General features: G+C 40.2%; 2 protein-coding genes across 2 annotated transcripts in view; one reads left to right on the top strand and one right to left on the bottom strand.

Moving 5' to 3' along the window:
• Window positions 1-9,023, bottom strand: part of CUNH9orf85 (chromosome unknown C9orf85 homolog) — an 18,448-nt gene extending 9,425 nt beyond the window's left edge. Inside the window, exons 1-2 of the mRNA XM_042826936.1 lie at window positions 8,903-9,023; window positions 1,746-1,852 (exon numbers count right to left, since the gene is read on the bottom strand). Of these exons, the coding sequence (XP_042682870.1) occupies window positions 1,746-1,852; window positions 8,903-9,004 (209 nt within the window). The 5' untranslated portion in view covers window positions 9,005-9,023. The remainder of the gene's footprint in view (window positions 1-1,745; window positions 1,853-8,902) is intronic.
• Window positions 9,024-9,455: 432 nt separating this feature from the next.
• The window catches only part of ABHD17B (abhydrolase domain containing 17B, depalmitoylase), a 16,011-nt gene continuing 4,252 nt past the window's right edge, over window positions 9,456-21,214 (top strand). The window contains exons 1-2 of the mRNA XM_042826910.1: window positions 9,456-9,528; window positions 14,989-15,463. Of these exons, the coding sequence (XP_042682844.1) occupies window positions 14,997-15,463 (467 nt within the window). The 5' untranslated portion in view covers window positions 9,456-9,528; window positions 14,989-14,996. The remainder of the gene's footprint in view (window positions 9,529-14,988; window positions 15,464-21,214) is intronic.

The following is a 21,214-nucleotide window of genomic DNA, read 5'->3' as shown; positions in this document are numbered from 1 at the left end:
TGCTGACCGCAAAGCCTCCTGGGGAAATGTAGTTCTTCTCCGACGGATGAACATTCGGCAGATATCAAACCCCACCCCCAGTGCATTACATGATGTTATGGTGTGGAATACTGATGACCAAAAATCATAAAACCATGACACCTTCTGTGAGCCAGCTTGAAAGAGCAACAGCAGACAGTAGCCCTCCAGCTTTTTCACACCTGGTAGCCTCTTCTGGATGTCCCAGATGCAGGCTTCTGGCAGACAGAAAACTTCTTAAACGATTACCTGGGCAGCAAATGGGAGCCTCAGTGCTTCTCAGGGCAAAATCCCTAATCACAAAGATGCTTTGCCTTTTCTTTAACTGCACTGGTTCTAACTCAGATTTTTGGTTGGACCATCCTAACTTGGTTTCTTCTTTCCAGTTCTCAGCCACTGTCCAGACCTTCTTCTCTTCCCATCCCCAGAGCTCCACATCTGTTGCTTGAGAGTATTTCAGGGGCAAGAGAAAGGCTTCTCCTTCTGGCCTGAGTAGAGACAAAGGTCCAGTTTCCCTCATTTTGAAATTTTTTTTGCCATCTGACTCCTTAAGTCCAGAAGTCTGCTTATCTTCTTTCCCTTGCTGAAACTTAAGACAGGGCTGTTGGTCTGGCTTCTGTTACTGTATGACACCAAACATCACAGTCTCTCCAACTGCTGGATACATCTCAGCCTGGTGTTTTCCTCATGCAACCTGGCCACCAGCTCAAAAAGTTGATCAAGCTGGGCACACCCGCAACCATGACACCCCACTCTGCCCTCAGGCTCAAAGTTCTGGGCAGCTTTTGCTCTTGCTGTGCTCCCTACCTGTGTGAACTGTGCACCACACCCTCACTGCCATGCCATGCCCATCTGCATGATCTATTTGTCACCTGTGAAAGATTTTTTGTTTTTGAATCCCTACTTAGTGGTAAGCATAACCCAGAACATCCACTTTGGAAACTAGAGACTTCTACATTAAGTAGAACGATTTATTCTATAACATGAAAGGATGACACTGCTTAAAAACAAAATATTTTTTGTGTATGGCTTCATATTAAAAAGTAAAACTTCATGTAAGTAGCAGATACAATATGAACAGATATTCCTTCTCTTTCAGACTTAAGAAAACCAAAATTAAGACACAATCATTCAGGAAATTATGCATGTTCTCACATAACCTCCCCAACCGGTTCAGAAGCATATATGTCAGAAGTATGTAACTAAGAACAACATACAAATACAGAAGGAACTAGGGAGACAAAGCTGATTATTTTATGCACCACATCCCAGCTATAGTTTCCTTGAGTTCAGTGTTTCATTGCTGGATTGTTAGCTGCATCTGGAGACACTGATGTAAGAACCTCTACAGATGTGCAATTCTGACTTGCTACAAGATCTGAGAAAATCACACTATAACTGATTCAGTTCTAACTCTTTTTTCTGGGAGGACACTGACATGTTTTTGGAAACTTACAGGTTCAAAATAATCATTAAGAATATTCAAACATTTTAACAGTGAGGAAGGAAGCAGCTGCTTTGCTATGTTTTCTAATATTTAAGATAAAAGCATTAAAGAAATTGAAAATTAATACAGTATTTTGATTATTGCTGCAGACTTCAGACTGAAAAACATGATATATAAGTAGTATAGACTTGCAGCAGCTACAAGTTTCCAAAAACAAAATATGCTCCAGAAAGTTCACAAACAATACTGCCAGTGATTAAGACAAAGTATCTGTACTCACCATTTTTTAGGTTTTGATAGTAGTTTATACTTGCTGAATTTTACCCGCCACTCCAAAATACCTTTACAATGCTGACACACTCCATCATGAAGTTTAGAATTTATTTTCTAAATAAACAAATAATAATTAGAATCAGAGAAGCTTTCTTATCTTTATAAGTATAATCTTGCTTAGAAAGCATTTTTACGCATCATGTGATTCACACTGTATTTAGAAAATTATCTGATGTTAATCATTTTATACATTTACCACTTGTTATTTTCTTCAGCAGAAAGAGTGGTGAGGTCACCCTCTACTTTGAGTTTGCTATAATGCTACAATAAAGAAAGCTCTGATGCCTGCTATGTACTGGGAACGAAGTTTGCCAGGAAACACAGTTATTCAGACAACACAAAAACTTTCTGAGAGAAGAAAATCAATAAAAAGTCCTCAGTAGATACCTGTGAAAATGTTGCCAATCAAACAGGTCAGCTTGATCGTGCTCATACTTTCAAAATGCATGCAATTTGAAGATATGCCTTCTTTCCAGTGCTTAATTCGCATAAAGATTCCAAGCAGGATAGCCTTAATAAGCTTCTAAAAATGTGCAAATAAGACCCAGCTTCCCAGTTCTCCCTCTCACTATCCTAATTTGCATTAATTAGTAATGCAGGAGGGAAGACAGACACAAAGGTCATTTGTATTCACAAGCATGCTTTACTGTAATCAACTACTTTTGGTATTGTCAAGGCAGAACCCAATAAACTTAAAAACACTGCAACAGTTCACACTGAAGACAGTTGAAATAACTGCTGAAGAAGTTGCTAACACCTTCTTTCGAAACAAGAGTTAGCTTCCTTGCTGACAAACACCTAGTTTCCAATAACGTGTCATACTATCAGTGCTGGGGACAGAACCCTGTCCCTACGTGACACAGGGATTGGCTCAGCAATGTGTAACACACCTGGAATTTAGGAGGCCACACTGAAGGTGTGCGTGGCGTAAACAGTGCAGAGTAAGGCAGGCATTACTTTCACCTCTCATTTGAAGGAAACTCAAAGTCTGTAGAACAGATATCTTACTTCAGATGCTACTGAATGATTCTTATGGTACAGTGAAATGCATATAGTTATTATTAATAGCACTTCTTCTCCTCCCTTTCCCCCCCTTCCACTCCCATATCTCATACAGCTCCTGAATATATAATAATCACAGAATCACAGAATCACAGAATTGTAGGGGTTGGAAGGGACCTCCAGAGATCATCGAGTCCAATCCCCTGCCAAAGCAGGTTCCCTACAGCAGGTAACACAGGTAGGCATCCAGGCAGGTCTGGAACATCTCCAGAGAAGGAGACTCCACCACCTCCCTGGGCAGCCTGTTCCAGTGCTCCGTCACCTCACCGTAAGAAGTTCTTGCGCACATTTGTGCGGAACTTCCTATGCTGCAGTTTCCGGCCGTTTCCCCTTGTCCTTCTCCACTCACCACTGGAAAGAGTCCGTCCTCGCCATTCTGCCCCCCACACCTTAGATATTTATAGACCTGGATCAGGTCCCCTCTCAGTCTTCTTTTCTCAAGGCTAATCTTCCAGTCATTAGTTTTTAATTTTATTTTTTATAAAACAAAAAGGCAGATCATGCTGAGTTGCAAAGATGTCTTTTCACATTGCTCATAAGACAGCACTCAGAATGCTTGGAAATGCCTCTTACAGCAGGACCAAGGACTTGCCACATAGCATATATGCCAGCTTTGTTTCGAACAAGTTCCAGAGTCTTATCTGAACTCATTCTGAACTCCTCCCTCCAATTCTCTAATTCACTGTTTCCCCACAGAAACTCTCTCATGCATTATGAGTAATATATGAGAAGCTCAAAAAGTAAAGTAATTCCATTTCATAGTAACAAGCACATTATCTATGTAAAGTCTGTCAACCTCTACCAGGTACAGAGCAGGTCTGTATATTTAGACTGTTTTTACACAGTCAAGTTTCAACTATTCCACATTCCTGGTTCGATCAGTCATGCTCCAAACATTCAGGACAAAGCTACAAATTTGGCTGTAGCTACTGTACTTCAGTCCTGATCCAAGGCACCTGGACTTATCAACAGCCATCTGTAGGACTACGAATTTAACAATTTGGAATTCAAAGAAAAACGAGGAATCTGCTCAGAAGTTGGCAACTGGAAGAAAGACAGCAGATTTTAAGTTTCAACTTCATCCTTCTAACAGGCACACATACAGCACAGTACCTTCCTCCTCTTCAGCCATGTCCTTTATTTTTTACTCAATTTTGGCACTGCAGGTATGGGGTGAGATGGTTAATCATTGGCTCAGCATATCTGAATGGGAAACCAATTCTAACATCCTTCCACTAGCCAGGGAATTAGAAAATCAAAACAGAACGATGGATTGATGTAAAGCACATTAAGCCGCAGATTTACCCAGTTAAATCTTGATTTGTGCTTGTCTTCTAAGTTTATCTTGCTCATAAATAGTACCTGATTTTCAAATCTTACTAATACAAGCTGCTTTTCATGAGCAAAACAGACTTGATGAAGCCAATAAAATTGTGCAAAATTAAACATTTGGATCATTTTTTTTATTATTTTTTGATTGAGAAACATGTAAGATCAAGTTCCCCTCACAAACATGAAGAGAAACGTCCCTTCTATCTCAGCCATAACATGGAAATTAATAGTAAAATAAATTTCTCTGTTGCTTGTTTTTCCCATTAATATTCACTCTTGTATGTATCTGATACATTTCACATATTCAGACTTCTTTCTTTTCAACCATTTAATAGCTTGCTTTCATCTAACAGTATAAAAAACCCAACTACATACACAAAGACCTGAAATAGGATTTCAAACATCTTTTCCATTCAAACTTTTTTTTTTAAACAGCTTTCACTCAGCTTTCTCACACACAACAACATGGTAATGCTTAATGCTTCTGGTCTGAAATGTTTTTTCTAGGTGTGAAAACTACTCAGATTAGATTCTGTTTCTGTCACAGCCGTTTTTTACTTTCATTTCCCTATTTTACATACTAGCTCTTTCCTCTTCCCCTTTACCATACTTCCTCCAATATCAGGATAGCTCATTCAATGCTTGCAGTACTTCTGTATGTTCTCCAAAGACACAGCAATTATGCAAAGCTGGCATATATAAACAAGTCTGAAGTACGCAGTCACAAAACATTCCATGTGCATATAATATACACAGTCAGGTCAACTGCATCAATAAAACAGCATCCTCTGTATGCTCAACTAACCCAACATTAAAACATTTAACAATCTGCCAAAAGCAGTTCAGAAAGTATTAAAGTAAACACATGTGCCTACACCTACTAACCTGGCTCACAAAATGACTCCTAGCTTAAGCTTAGCATTAAAGAAGCAGTCACAAGGAGGATGTAATAATAATGGGGTTTCAAAGATGCCTCACTGTCTGTCTGGAAGTTTCTAATTATGTGTGCATGCACGTGTGTTTTGATTCATTGCACTGACAGCAGACTTCTACGACACATCAGTGGCTTATTCTACTATAAATCAACACGGCATCAACGCTATCCAAAATCTTTCTTCTCATAAGAAACAGCAGATACTGATTGGATCAACAAAGCTGAATGCAACATTTCTGAGTGACTGCATTCTTAGAAAAACAAGACTCCACACAATCTCCAGTGTACAACTACAAAGTAGTTAGAACAGAACAGTGCAAACTAACAGACAGAAACTCGGTGATAGAAAATCCTTGTATTAGCTATAGTACATGCCTCACAGACTGAAATCAGTTTCCCCAGCAAACTTCACTTGCTCACATACAGCATATACTGACTTTAAAACACACGAAATCGAAATCTTCCTTTTAAGCCCAATTCCAAACGGCCTTCTTGATCTCCAAGACATTCAGCCTTTTTTCACATCAGTGGAGAGGTTCTTAATAACTTCATTCTCCAAGAACAACCACTTATCTGAGAATGTATGAGACTGTGCATATTTAGAAGAACTTACAATGCGCATATGTACTGTGTCTACCTTCAGCGCAGTCTTGTCACAGTCCAAAATATATGTTCAGTTTACTTCTCTTCTACCTACACGAAAGACTGCAAGATAAGCCTGAATTCACTTTCAAACTCAGAAGAAAAGGAATAGCTAGAAAGCAGACTTTATTCTGCCAAGTTGCCCTATGTTGCAGCAAGACAAATTCCAGCAGTGTTATCTGTCACTTTGGCTACCAGTGCACCTACATCTTCCCTTCTGAACTTCTAAGTCTCATTCATTGACTCCGCAATTAAGCCTCTTCCCAGTGCCTTCCACAGTCTTGATCAGTGCCTCAACTAAAACAAATTATCTACACAGCCAGCTGAAGAAGTAGCTAGCATCAGCATAATGGTAAAGTTGAGGTTCAGAGTTAATAACCTCTGAAATTTTGGAAAATCTGGATTATCATCTGGAGTGTAATTAATGAGGGGAAGAAACTGAGAAACCGATCAGTCATTTGGGTGTAAATATGAATCATTTTGTGGCCTACCATCTCATTACAATGGAGTTCTAAATGTTCCTATTGAACACTGCTTTCTTTCATCTCTAGAATTACCTTTATTTCCAGTTTCCACACTGTCTTAAGTAATAATAATAATTAAGAATTTATGTTTATATAACATAATGTATAGTCCTCAGCTCAGAGTCACAAGCAGCTGTTCCAGAATATACTAGGTAAAGCAATCGCCCACAAACAAAATTCCCAATTTCAATAACTAACAGCAGTGTGTTTTATTCTGTCCAGCCCTTCCTTCTTCATTCATCCCAGCATGCAGGCTTTCCCAGCACTTCTTAGGCAGCTACCCAAACATGGGTCAGATGTAACATGCACTGTTTTCAGCTCATCTAGCCTATCCCAAAGTAATGCAGGCAGTAGGGCCTGGTCATTAGGAGAAACACAAGTGCCCTTTCAGCACGTTCTACAAGTAATCGTAACTAGTCTTTAAGATTAGAAAATGGATGCCAATTCATTTCAGATAGAAAGTATAAAACCTTGCAAAACAAAACAAACAAGAAATAGCAACAAAAAGTAATGACTATTATAGTAATTTCCTCTTCAGCCACTTATTCACAGAGAAGACTAGAAATAGACGTGAAAATAACGACCTCAGCTTGAACCACAGGACAACCTGAGCTACCGAACTTGATATCCAGCATTGCTAATGCAGTGCACACATGCAGAAAGATATGAATTTTAAGCTAAAAATAATTCTACAGACTGAAGATGGCACTGAGCTGCACTGTGTACAACAGTAGCTAAAGACAGGCCACAAACTTAAAATAGCAGTGATTTACTGGAGATCCACCCACTCAGCAACTCAGCATTCTAAACTGATAGCCAGTAAGACATGGAAAGGAGGAATGTCCCAGTTCTGTGCCATGATCAAACTGCCACCTTCTTCCTTTGTCTCATTACAGCTTAGATGTCTGTAGTCAATGTGATCACTCAGGACCACACGAGTACATAGAAGTGACAAGAGAAGCAAAGTTCTTGCCAATATTCAGCATGTGTGGAATTACATTAGTCACTACCTGAATCTTGTTAAATATCTTTTCAAGTTTCTTAAAGGGTAGAATCAAGCCAAGTTATCATTATAATGGCCTCTGCATATTCTTTATTAAAAGAAGGCAAAAATTTGAATTTGTATACAAAAGTACAACACAAGAAAACAAACTTTCTTTCCCACTACCCTGTAATAGGAAGCAGCTTCTTCCCTATATTCAGCAATCTCCAAGAACTGGCAGGTACAAAGAGGAAGAAAGCACTTCCTTGGAAAAGAAAGACACAGTTCCACATTGAATTCAGTTCCTGCACTGAATCTTGACTGTGTTCAAACGATGCTTTTTTAAAAATGTATATTTATGTAAGTTCATGGCACTGTGGAGCCAGTTCTCTCAGATATCAAATATACTAAAAAACAAACAAACAAACAAACAAACAAAAAAAAACAAAAAACAAGGAAAAAAAATACCAAAGTGTACTTTAAAGAGATCGTTTCAGTTACAAATCTGAACTCATTTTCTCTTTAAGGACTTTTCTGATTGACCTGCTCTCTAGGATATTTCATACGGATAAATACAGGAAAACACATTTATCTGTACAATCGGAGATCACAAAGTGACTCAAACAATTAATAATACTGGTGATGCTTGGAGCAGGAAAACAGCCCGTTCAACTTGCAGAACCAGTCCTACAAACACTTGGGGAAAAAAAAAAAAAGAAACCACAACCCTTTGGTGCCACTGTTTTTACTTAGCAGTTTATTCCCCTCCTCTCAATTCTTTCTGACAATCTAACCTATTTAAAGGGACACTGACAGAATGACAACAGCGCTACATATTCCTCCTCCAGAGTGCTCATCTTGTGTTTTGTTTTATTCACATTTCTCAGTTTCATAAGGCATTTTGTCATATAACCAAGCACCTCACTGCAGTGACGCTACTGCTCAGCACACTGTGTGGTCTTCATCCTCACAGCACCATTATGTTGCCACAACTGTATGTAGATAGAAGGTATTCCAGGAATACATTGTGAACCATTTCCTTTGCCTTTCTTGGAAACTAATTAAAAGACAACAATGGTGTTTTGTAACAATGGTGTGAAATATCAGACCACTGCCATGCGTGCAGCAGAGGCCCTGATGAAGCAGCAGGAGGCACCTGTGTGGAGCCACCCCTAAGCACACCACCGGGTTTATTCAAGCCTTAAAGCAAACATGAGTGCTTTCTCAGTTGTCTCAAAAGCATGACTTGTCGTGTAGAGATGATAGCTGAAGTCGCTCAAAATTAATTTCGACAAGGCTGAGATGTCAGAAATAAGGCGATACAATAGAGATCTTCAATGCGAGCACCTTTCCAGAAGCCGGGCTGCCAACCCCGCAGACAACTCTGCACTCACAGCGCAGAGGCGAACACTTTATTTCAGCTTTCCTTTCTTACATGGAAGTGACTCGACGAACATTTCTCACTGTAGGTTCCAATCACCACACGAGGCCTCGGCTCCTGCCGCCCCGTCCGCCCCGCCCCGCCTCTGACCCCGGGTGCCTCCCGGGCCTCCCTTCAGCCCTCACACTTCCCGGCGGCGGGCCCAAGGCCAGCTCCGACCCCCGCCTAGGCCCAGCCCTGCGCCTACCTTCAGCCGAGCGCTGGTGTCGTACTTGTCGTTCCTGAAGGCGCGCGCGTTCTGGTGGCGCTGGGGCCGCCTGCGCGCCACGTTCCCCTTCTCGGAGCTCATTCCCCCGGCAACCGCCGCTGCAGGCCGCGCGTGCCCCGGAACCGCTCCTCCCCCGACCCTCCATCTGCCATTGGCAGAAGCAGCCATCCGTTAAGCTCGGTCCGCAGCAGCGATTCGCCGTCCGCTCACCACGTCCCGCCCGCCCGTTCTAAGGCGGATCCCCTGCGGTCGGAGCCGCGTTGCGGGCCGTGCTCCGATTGGCGCTCGGCGGCCGTTGGTCACCGCGCGGCCGGCTCCGCCCTGCTGCCCCTTTGGCCGCCGCGGCAGCCGCCGGGTCAGATGCAGCCGCTCCGCGGGGCGAAGTCGGCGCCGCTTCCCTAAGCTGTTCGGCGAGAGGCTTCTGCCGGCCGCGCGTCTCCTTCCGAGTGCTGCGCGGGAGGCAGCAGGCACCGCTGAGCCGGCAGCCGCCGACAAGCCGTTACTCAGCACAACCGACGTCGCCGCGCCCGGCGCTCGGACGGCGGTGGTCGGGAGCGCGCGGGGTCACCGCTGCCCAGCGAAGGGGAGCCGGGAGCCCCGCGCAGGTAGGGGCTGGGGACGGCGGGCCGAGCTGAGCCGAGCTGAGCCGCGCTGGGGGCGGCTGCAGCGGGGGCAGGGAGGGAGAGGGAGGGGCTGCCGGGCAGGTGAGACGTTCCGGGTGGCTGCGGCGAGGGGTAGGGGCGGGCGGCGCCTTCTCCCGTTGCTCCGCCCGCGGGGTGCTGCGGGACGGCTGCTGCCCCGCTCACGCTGGGGGCGCCTTTGTTCGAGGATGGAGCAGCTGCTGCCCGCTGGCCTCTCCCGAGCTGTGCGTCCTCAGGCCCCGCGCTCTTAGCGCCTCTGTCAGCATTGCGAGCTGCTGGGAGCCGTCTGGGGAGATCGGGTGTTGCAGTGAGGGTGACTTACTGCGTTTTCTCGGCTCCTGCCCCTGCCGGCGAGGGCGAAGCTGGCCTTAGCCTTGATCTCGAGCGGTGGTCGCTTAAAAGTTTAACGCCTTCAGCCCGGAGGCAGCCAGTCGAAAACACACGGTTTGTTTGTTTGTAACCAGTGTGTTCCGAACTCAAGTTCTATTCTCATCATGCCTCTGTACGGTGTGGCTGTTACTGTTGCTTGATTTTTTTTTTACTTGTATACCGGTTTACTTAACATTTTGACTGTAATTGCGTTGATAGGTTGTTTGTTTTTTTTTTTTGTTTTTTGTTTGAGAAGAGCTTGGAGGATTAATAATACTATCTTGGGTCGTTTTTCGTTACTGAATAAACTTCCTCAGTGTTATTTTCTGGACGTTCATTCTTAATAGCACTGTGTAGGGTGGCTAAACTAATGTAGCTTACTTGTATACCGGTTTACTTAACATTTTGTTCCTTTATGTGTTGAACTGATGCATGTTGAACTTGTATTCAAACCTTTCTTTCTGTAGCAATGTACACAGGTGTTAATGTTAAAGTTTCAGTAACGGTTTGAGCTACAGTTTTCATTGCCTTGCCTTCAGTAAAAGGGATAGGCATTCGAGTACATTATTTCAGGATTGCATAATGAAAAAATGATTATTCATAAAAAACAGCACACCACAATGTGAATGTCTTGCTTGTTGCAAAGTTAGGGCAACAATAAGGTTTACAAGCTGGCGGTAGTGCTTATGAATTTGACTTTATTCTTTTGAATTGTTCTTATGATGTGAGTAATTTAGTTTAAATACAAATTTGCATTAAATCTGTAGAATTTTAAATGTAAGATTTCTAGATAAGTGTTTGCATGGGCAGGGTTTTTGAGGCTAAGATGCTAATATGTAGTAAAGTACTTCAAGATGTGAATAATACAAGCCAATCTGATTTACAGAGGAACAAGCACAAGAATAATTGCTTATATGAAAGAAATATGTCTGTATTATCCTAGGAGTAGCAATATAAATATTTAAGGTGTACTTTCAGATTAGGTGGATTTTTTTCCCCTCTTCTGTCAGCCTTGATCATAAGGTTAATTGCTGAATTTAACTACTGCCTGTAGGCAGTTCTAAATTTTCCTTCTTGTATGCTACTTTTTAATTATTGTTATTATTCATGAGAGAGATAAATTTCATAAAATGGTCTCCTCTTTCTTTTAAAGGCTATTCTACAAAGAGCAGTCTTGTCACTTGAGTCTGTTTTGTTTCTTCACTTTTCTTGGAGTTGTAGTAAAAATCATGCATTACAGTTCCTTCCACAATTTTTCTATTATATCTGCATGAAAACACAGTGTTCTTTATATTTCTAAAGGATATTTGCATTTCTCTTTCTACATTCTTTCTGTTATTAATAACTTCACCAGCATTGGGAACTATGTTTGCAGGGCAGCGCTGTCATCTTTCCTGTTACGTTGTTGAAATGTGTTATCTTTGTATCTGGAGATTCTAGTGTTATGAGGATAAATTTTCATCATGCATTCTCAAAAGCAGTTAGGTTGTGACCTGGGTGTTCTCTGCATATGTTAATCTCATTACTAACATTACTAACCTATCCTTGTGGTAATTTCTGGTGGGAGTTGATTTTATCCTGGTTTTAGTGATGGAATTCATGTGAAGTATACTCAAGCCTTTTTGTTATTGGTTTGGTATTTTTTCAAACAGTATCACCTATGGTATTTAGAGTTCCATAAATTATATAGTAGGCTTATTAGAAGCCCAGAGGTTTCAGTAATACTCTGGATGTCTAGATGGGAAATTTGAACTGCTTTTGTGAAGACTTGGCAGTAAATGAAGACTTACTTAATTTTTTTTTTTTAAGTTTCATCTTAATTCCTGTGTTGGGAAGTCATTAAGAAATCACGTTGAATGTCTTCCTAACATTTAAAGGAAACAAACTTTAATCACTTCACTGAAGTATCTTACCTGTATACCTTCTGAGGAATGATAATGTCTGTTCTAATTGAAGTTATGACATCACGTGCATATCTACTAGGCTGAAATGCTGATTCAATTGTACTTTTAAACAGTGATATCAGAATAACACTGTGCACCATGGGGATTCTCACATCCTGGTTCCATTCCAGATCCAGAGGTAAAGAACGCACTCATGTGAATACAATGAATGACAAACCAGTTCCAGTATAATGAAAACACTGTTTACATGTAGTTGGCGGTATCCTCCTGAGGAGGACCAGTAGGTGTTCTATGACACATTTGTTCAGTTAGTGATGCTAGGGATCTAATTTTTTTCTTCAGTTTTTCCAAGAAAAGATAGCAGCGACTCTTTTCTTTAAAGCAAAGGCTGTTGCTGGCCATGATTCAAGTGGAGAATGGCTCAGGAATAAGAAACTGAAGTTTCAATAAAGATTAAATGGGCATTACATAAAGTCTACAGTACAGTCTGGTACAAGGAGAGAAATTATACTTTATCCATTTTCTTCCACATATTTCATTTGTCATATGTGGCAGCAACCCATATTTAGCACATTTAAGCTATGTTGGGGGCCCTGTACCTCCTCAGCTGATTATCTCTAATTATTGCAGTAATGTGAATTCCACAGACCAGTTAAAATTACAACAGATAGCAAATACTTTGTGTGAAATCTTATTTGTAGTGTTGCAGGGCTGTTTATGGTTATAAACAATGTAAACTTCTGGCTTCAGTTCTTTCTGACATGTGGTTTATAAAGGAAGTAAGAAATTTTGCAGTTATTACTTTATGTTGGAATGGAATGCAATCATCTATTCTTGGACACAAGAGGCTGTTTGTACCTTAGTTTTGAAGGTTCTGCTACATTTTTTCCAATGAAATGAAAATTCTTCCCTCCATCACAAAGTACACTGTATTATCTAGCTTTGGCATTCAAATTTTCCGGAAAAGTGGGAAAAAAATACTCAATAGTTTCTATAGAGGTAGAGGTGTGATTGAATACTGAGTCATTGGTGATGTTTGCAGAACTAAAAAAGCCTCTTGAAGTATTACAACAACACTGTTGTTCAAAGTCTGCGAATATGAGCTTTCTGATTAAAGTGAAGAAAATGGTTCCTTTGGTGCTCACAGCCATGAGAGACACAAAGCAGGAAATAAATATTTACCTGTTCTTGTACATAAGATGTTCAAAGCCTTTTGAAAGTCTCTGGACATCTTCGGTAGGTCTTTCCCACTTGTCTTTATTTGCATGTTGAAAGTAATGTCCAATAATGTCACTTGAAAGAGAGCAGATGAGCAATTACAAGTTAAGTGACTAATTTGCTTATTGCATTAATACATGAGTCTATTTCCTTAACTGGTAGGTCGTATACTCCAGATCTGTTCATTAAGAGATAACTTACCTTTTCATGGCAGCTGATGGGCCCCATTCTCCTGTAACTGGTTACGTTGACAACTCTGTGATTTCCCTTTCTTTTGAAGAAAACTAGAGACTTGGGGTGAAAACACCTGCCAAAAAAAAAAAAAACCCAAAAAAAAACAACCAAGCCATTGTTTTATGCTTCACAAGAAGCAGTAATATTTCAGAAACACACATCTTGTTTATTAGACTTGCTGTGATTTAGTTATCAACGAATATGTTCTATGATTGTGTAGTTCTATATGAGTGTCACACATTGTACTAAGGGAAGAGACCATTCATACAGTCAAAATAAGGCTAACTGTTCAGTCATCTGTATTCAGAAGTTCTTATGGCAGTGCCCTATAAAACTTTTCCAAAGTGAAGTGTATACAAGTTAAAGAACAGACTGAAATGTATTTTGATGTTGCCAGGTATCATAGTTACAGTAAGACTTTATTGTTGACTGACACAAGGGAATTGTTGCCTGAAACCACAAGGGAATGTGACATCAGAAGTTGGCTTTCTGTTGTTGTTATTCCTGTTTTTAAGCTTGACTCTAGCTGTCAAAGCTGGTACATGAAATTGTAGGAGAGTTTCCGTTTGCATGACCAATAGGAACCGAGCATGAGACCTGTAGCAGAGCTGGGGTGGAAAAGTTCTTTGAGATAAAACATCAGATGTGTTCACAACAGGAAAGTAAATACTTATGCTAGGTGTGCTGATGTACTTCATGGTTCTTGGCAGATTGTCATTCTCCAACCTTCAAGGGAAAAGTACTGTCACAATAAAGATTTCTTTTCCTCTTCCTTCTCAGCCTTGTAAATTAGGAGGGCTCAGTGCCTCTTCATCAGGGCAGCAATGTTGTTAACTGCCTTGCTTTAGGTCTGTGTCTATTTTGCTCTTTTTCAAACTCCCTCTCCCCTCACTATTAAGTGCTTTGAATTCATAGTATAGGTTATTTTGCTTTGTCAGTTATTTGTGTTACAGCATGTCTGGAGTGTTTTTGTTAAAACATGGAATAAAAAGTAATTTCTTTAAGATTGATAACATAACCCCAATTCTGATGTGCAAAATGAGGAACTTAGTTGATAACCACTTTAAGGGAGTTGGAAATGTTGTCAAACAGAATGCAGAGCTAAGAATAGTTTACAGCTGGATTTTAGAGGGGTGAAGGTCTGAAGTGCTTGCTAGGCAGTAGAAGAGTCTCTTTTTGACCTTTGTGCAACTCTTGTACTGATGATAACTGTTTGCAAGACTTAGTGACTCAAACTGAGAATGTATTGTCATTATATGGGAAGAATAGTATCAGTTTGTGGCTGTAGGAATGAATCTGAGTGATCTTGATATCCTGCAAATACCGCAGTGTGCTTTAATTGCTTTTTTATAATGCCAGTTTGTCAAGGGAGTGAGTGCTTCTGTTGCTCTGAGGCGAGTAGCCTCAAAAGAAACTAAAACTCATGCTTGTTCTTGGCCTAAGCAGTTCTAGTGTCCGGCAATGCTTAAGAGTTACCACTCTTCTGTAATAATATGGTAATTCTGAAGATGCTACTAATAACAAAAAAAGTGCTGTATAGAAATTTACACATATACTTAAGCTTTTGTTTTGTTTAAATATTTCCACTAAATTTCAATGTTATTTTCTAAGAAGGTTGAACTTACAACTTCAGTGAGGTTTTTTCTTTTCATGTCACAATATAACTAGAAACTGATACCATTCTCTCTTCCCGTTTCAGACTAGAAGATGAATAATCTTTCCTTCAGTGAACTGTGTTGCCTGTTTTGTTGTCCACCATGCCCAGGGAAAATTGCTTCCAAACTGGCATTCTTACCTCCTGATCCCACATACACTCTGATGTGTGACGAAAGTGGTAGCCACTGGACTTTGCATCTCTCAGAGAGAGCAGACTGGCAGTATTCATCAAGAGAAAAAGATGCTATTGAGTGCTTCATGACTAGAACAAGTAAAGGTAACAGGATTGCCTGTATGTTTGTGCGTTGCTCACCTAACGCCAAATATACTTTGCTCTTCTCGCATGGAAATGCTGTTGACCTAGGTCAGATGAGCAGCTTTTACATAGGACTGGGTTCACGGATTAATTGCAACATATTCTCATATGATTATTCTGGATATGGTGCAAGCTCTGGCAAGCCAACAGAAAAGAATCTGTATGCTGACATTGATGCTGCTTGGGTGGCTCTTAGGACAAGGTAAGACATTACAGTATGCTTTCTAAATCGCTGTGCTTATTCTGCATTGGTAAATGAAACAAATGCTTTTTTTTGTGATTAATTTACTCATATCAAAGCAGACTGGTGATATCTTGTAACAAAGGTATTGTTAGTATTGAGCAGTATCAGTATTTAGCACTGATATACTTGAGAAACTGAAATGGGATGAAGTTTAGTAAGGTGTCACCTGGTGTTATTTGAATGTTTCGAATATAGCCCTTACTGTCCTAATTAAGGATCCCCTTTGTTGACAGTATTAGAGGAGAAAAAAAATCTATAGTAGATTCCCCAGTCACAGACCTACTGGTATAATGGGTAAGAGAAAACAGAAGTTTATTTTTCAGATTTAATGGTCTTTGAGTGTTCAGACTTCCATTGTTTCAAAATTCAGACTAGTAGCTACAGCGTTTCCAGAAGGTAGAAAGCTTTTTTTTTTTTTTTTAATAAAGAAAGCTATTTTAGCAAACTGCGGTGTCTGAGAGAGGAGGTAATTAATCTACATAACTACCTTATGGTAGGAACAATCGTCTTTGAATAGTTTCTGTATGGAAAACTCAGAAGGAAATACAATGGCAATTTGAGTTCTCCCCTCCATTCTTGAACAATAGCTTTCCTAATCAAATAAGGTTATAGCTTGTAACAATATCCCATCTGAATATATCACAGAATGGCCAGGGCTGGAAGGGACCTCAAGAATCATAAATCTCCAACCCCCTGCCACATGCAGGGCCACCAACCTCCCCATTTAATACTAGACCAGGCTGCCCAGGGCCCCATCCAACCTGGCCTTGGACACCTCCAGGGACGGGGCATCCACAGCCTCTCTGGGCAGCCTGCTCCAGTACCTCACCAGTCTCTCTGTAAAGAATTTCCCCCTAACATCTGACCTCATTTTTCCCTCCCTCAACTTAAAACCATTTCCCCTTGTCCTGCTGTTATCTACCCTTTCAAAGAGTTGATTTCCCCTCCTGTTTGTAGGCTCCCTTTAGGTACTGAAAGGCTGCAATGAGCTGGACAGCCATTGTAGGGAAGGAGAGGGTTATATGACTCTAAATGTGTATTCCTTCCCTTTTACTTTCCTTCTTCTACTCAGGAATGATTCTGCCTTGAGCCTATTTGCTCCTGTGAGATGTTTTGTTAAAACTTTGTGTAGAAATATTTAAGTATCTAGAGCTAGGTTTTATACCTAAGTATGATCTTAGATATAAATATGTTCAATGAAACAAGTTCATAATAATATGAACTTATTTCATTGACTCAAAAGTGATTATTATTACTAGCTTTCACTTTCTACTTTCAACAACTTTCCAGCTGGTAGTCCTGGTTTTGCTTTTGTGTTTGAATGCTGAGTGGAATACAGTGAAGTTCAGTACATGATTCTGGATGTACTAGTTCATACAGTATGGTTGCCAGTGTTCTCTTGAGCCCTGAAGCAGTGCTCAGCTGCTCTTTACTAGTTAATATCAGGATCAGAATGCAATCTTAAGCATTTGCTGCAGTGCTGATTCATTTTTCTGGTGTAGCCTGTTCTGTCAGTGTTACACTGGCATTGTCTTTAATGCTTTATGAAATCAGTGTTCTGTAAAAGCAAATTTAGTTCTGTGGGTTCTTTGTAGGGTAAATGTAACTTCCTTGAAGTTCCTTTTGATAGGAAAAGTCTGTGTCTTGCAAATGTAGGCCTATAAACCATGCCTCATTCTTTATGTGATTGGACAAAGAAAGAAATAGAGAAGTTACATCTGTTGAAGGTTTATCACAGTCATTCAGCTTCCTTCATTCTCTTTTCTGAGAAATGGGATCACAGAATCCAGCATTGAAATATGTGGGAGATGGAGAGGTTGGCTTGATCTTGTTGAGTCTTGACTTGCTGATAATGAGGCTCTGGAAAGGAAACAGAAGTATCTGGGGTAACTGAAATTCTCATGTGGACATCATTCTACAGTCAGAACTGCTGCTTGTGTTAAAGACATTAGTTATTTATTGGAAGAACTTTCCTGATGGGCAGTGCTTTCCTGCAGGGAGTAGAAATAGTCTTTGAAGTAATATTCAGGGTGAAATTAAGATTAGTACAACACCATTTTCTCAAAAGAGGTTCTTCCAAAGACATGTGAATATTATCATGCATGTAGATGAATGCGGAGAACTTTTTGCCAGTGGAGCAGAGGAGGAGAAGTGAAAATAAAGAACAAGAACAACTCAGAATCTGTCTGCTTTTAATATTTCGGTTGGACACAGTAGCTGTTCTTGTGGATGCTGACTGTGAGAGATGGCAAGGTGATTCACTGCCATGGTGTTTAGGAAAGATGCACAGTATTGCATATTCATCTTCATGGCACTGTATGAAAGCCACAAGTGAGAACATTCTTTTTCTGACTGTCATAGCTACAAAGTGTTGAAATGCAAGCAGTCATTTTGGGATACGCCCATCTTCTGCTGCTCTGGTCTCTGAATGCCTTTGATGACACACTAGAAAGGGTGGAAAGGTTTAACCAGCCCCAGGCAAATGCAAGGCAAGTGGTGCTCATTCAGAAAACTCAAGACATGCCAAGGTTGACTCATAATGAGATTTATCTTTAAGAAGTCAAGCTACCTTGCCACTGTTTCCTACCATGGATCAAACAGTATTTTAAAAGCTGAAAGATCTCACTGTCATACTGATGTGTCAAAATGGATAGAATATCCACAACTCAAACTTAATTCAGATCTATTCTGATGATGGCTGAAAGTATTCTTTTGGAAATTGACATATTATACTTTTCATTCAGAAGTATCATTCTCTCATACTACTTTTGGTACACATTAGGAGAAGGGCTATTTCTTTGTGTGCCTAAACTTACAATATTTTTAGACAGATTGCACTTTTAAACTGATGAGCAAAAATGTCCTTGATTTACCGTGGTAATAATCTTTCAATGCTACTCATACTGATTCTACTTATTCTACTGATAAGGTCTATAAAAGGCCAGTCTATCCTGAAAGAGATAAAGGAGATATGTCTTGTTGATTACTACATGCATGATCAATGCACTTGCCTTACCTCTCTTAAAACTTGCTTCTTTCAACCTTTCTGGCAACGTTATTTGTTGCATACACAGAAAGGAAAGGTGCCTCTGAGTTGAGCAAGAGTTTTAATCTCATGAATTTAATTCATAGCCTGGAATGTTGATAGTTAGGGATGTTGTGTCCTTCATGTTCTGCAATTTGCACCTGTAATTTCATGTGTTATGTACGTAATGACAAAAGGTTCTGAAATGTGCATTTAAAACTCCCTTAGGATGTTCTCCTTATTTCATCTACCCCAAGCAGTGCTGTCAGTTGTTGTCAGTGTTGTACTGATCTAACAAACAGTAGCCTCTCTAGAACATCTACTGCACGTCTTTGTTAGTAGGAACCTAAGAGATATTACTGAAAATGCACCCTGTTAAGGTTGGTTGTACCAATGCTTTGTCTTGTAAAGGGAGCAAGTCTTCAAGATCAATGGCAGTACTTTGGAGATAAGATAAACTGCTTTCTGTCTCCCTTGGGTGTGTCAAGGGCAAAATGGCAGATATTCCAGGGGCCCACATTGCGCACCATAGTAACTTCTGCTTATTTTTTTAGTTGTTAAAGGTAACTTTAACCTTGCAAACTGCAAGATTTCTATATCATAGTAATGTGTATGTTAAATAAGAAGAGTAGAAAAATAAGAGACTGTCACTAAGATAAGTGTAGAAAAGGTCTTATTTACAGAGACAAATATAAAGGAAACAGTAAAGGAGTTCTTGCTACAGCACTTTGCGAAGGTTGTCACACAGGAGGGAGAAGAATATTTTGTGCTGCTTACAACATGAGTTCTTTTCTTACCAGAAGGTGAGAAGATTAGGAAGGAGAGATCAGGGTTGCCTCTATTACAAGGGGCCATCATTTGTAGGCTTGCAGAAGAGTAGATAAGGGTGACTAATAAGACCATATGTTAGGTTGGGTTACTAGTACTAGGAAGTGGTGTGATGATACAGTTAGTGGTATACTGGTTTGCTCTTTCCTTGTTTCCTCCTCTGTCAAGTCATTACTTGTCTATGAAGACAGCCTGCACAAATGAGCAGAAAAGCAGCTGCTCTACTCCCAGAAGGGATTAGTACTCTGTCCTAAGCTAGTTGGAGGAGACCTATGAGGGCAACATGCTGAAAATCAAAGTAGGAAAGTACTGTTCTCTTTGGCAATATCGCATAGTTTAGTAGTGACATTAACCTATTCCTTTAATGTGATGCGTGTGAATGTTAGCAGACTTGTGAGCAGGGTTAAATCTACTTTTGTGAAAGTACCACTCATCAAGTTCCATGTGTTCTGGAAGGTAGCCCTTGGGTACATAAACTTAAAGAATAAATCAGATGTTGAAAGGAATTGAAATCTCAGTTGCTCTGGGAAAACAATGTTTTGGCAGCCCTTGTGCTGTGGAAAATGTCTAGATTTTATGCTAAATTCAGTCCTGAGTAACTTGTCATTGTGCAAGGCTGCTTTCTCTGAGAATGTGCATCTCTTTGCTGCTTCCATATTTTTTTTTTTGAAGTCCATTATGGTGATTGTGACCAAAAAGCCCTCACAATTATCACCACCAACAAAAAAATTGTCCGTCTAAATGAAGTTATCTACAACTTCCTTAATAGGCAGTAGCATGCATTACTACTGTGATCAATGTAATGAGTTTTCAAAAATGCCAGCAGTTTTCATGGCAAGTGTCTGAGCTCTTGTCTCAGGAATAGGTGCTTTCAGCATATAGCTCTATAACTTCCCCTTCCTCAGGATGGCCTGCAATTCTTAAGGGACTGTATCACAGTTACATTTGCTGTTGATTTCATACTTTTCATTCTGGAGGAATAGGAAATTTTTAGTTAATAATTCATAGCAATAAAAGAATCATTGAATTATGAAGTTATTAACTTATTAACTGTTCTCCCAAATTAGAACCTGGACATTCAATAACTTTCTATGAAATTTATTGGAATTTACCAGTATAGGACTGCCAAAAGGAAGAGTCAATTCTATGGAGAAGGAATTTATTAGCAGCCTTCATCTCGCAGAACTTTTTAGTTTTAAGCTAGAAGGTGATACTTTAGAGAGAGGAACTGAAGGATGTTTGGACTCCTCTTTTTCTTTCAACTTCTTTTTTGAGGAGTGGGAGGTGAGGAAAGAGTGGAGAGGGGAAGGGGCAAAATACAGAAACAGATACTACTGATACTGTTATTTGGATTTCAGGGGGCTTTTTGCTAATTTTTCATACCAGAATATTTGAAAATCTAGCTGCTTTAAACTGCCACTGCTGGTTATAGGTTTAACTATTTTTGTTTCCAGACTGTAAAAGCTGTTTGAGTGGTGCTGTGAAGGCAGTCGGGCTGTGGTGCAGAAAAGGTTTACTTTAATTCAAATATAGTAAGCACTATTCCTGCATTACTTTTTGTAGCTGATATTTGGATCCAAAGAAGAATAATAAAGGCAATGGAGAACATACAATGAAAAATGTTCATTTTTTGCTTTAAAGCTTTGTGCAGTAGTCTTCACCTTGTAGTGTCTAATACTGGTGAAAATGTATGATGGGTTTGCAAGGTGGTGTTCTGTGATAATTTACTGGACAAGTTTGATGTCACACTAATAACACAGTGTGTCACTTACTTAGTGTGACTTTGTTCTGATTTGTAAATGGGATAGAAGGACATTTGTAGGACATTTGTAGGACATTTGTAGGACATTTGTAGG

This window comes from Centrocercus urophasianus, unplaced genomic scaffold, assembly GCF_019232065.1.
Source record: "Centrocercus urophasianus isolate 14NV4802_14NV808 unplaced genomic scaffold, USGS_Curo_1.0 seq_27, whole genome shotgun sequence".
In the NCBI taxonomy this organism is placed as follows: domain Eukaryota; kingdom Metazoa; phylum Chordata; class Aves; order Galliformes; family Phasianidae; genus Centrocercus; species Centrocercus urophasianus.
Note: the sequence above shows the minus strand (reverse complement) of the source record. Positions and strands in the feature narration are given on the sequence as shown.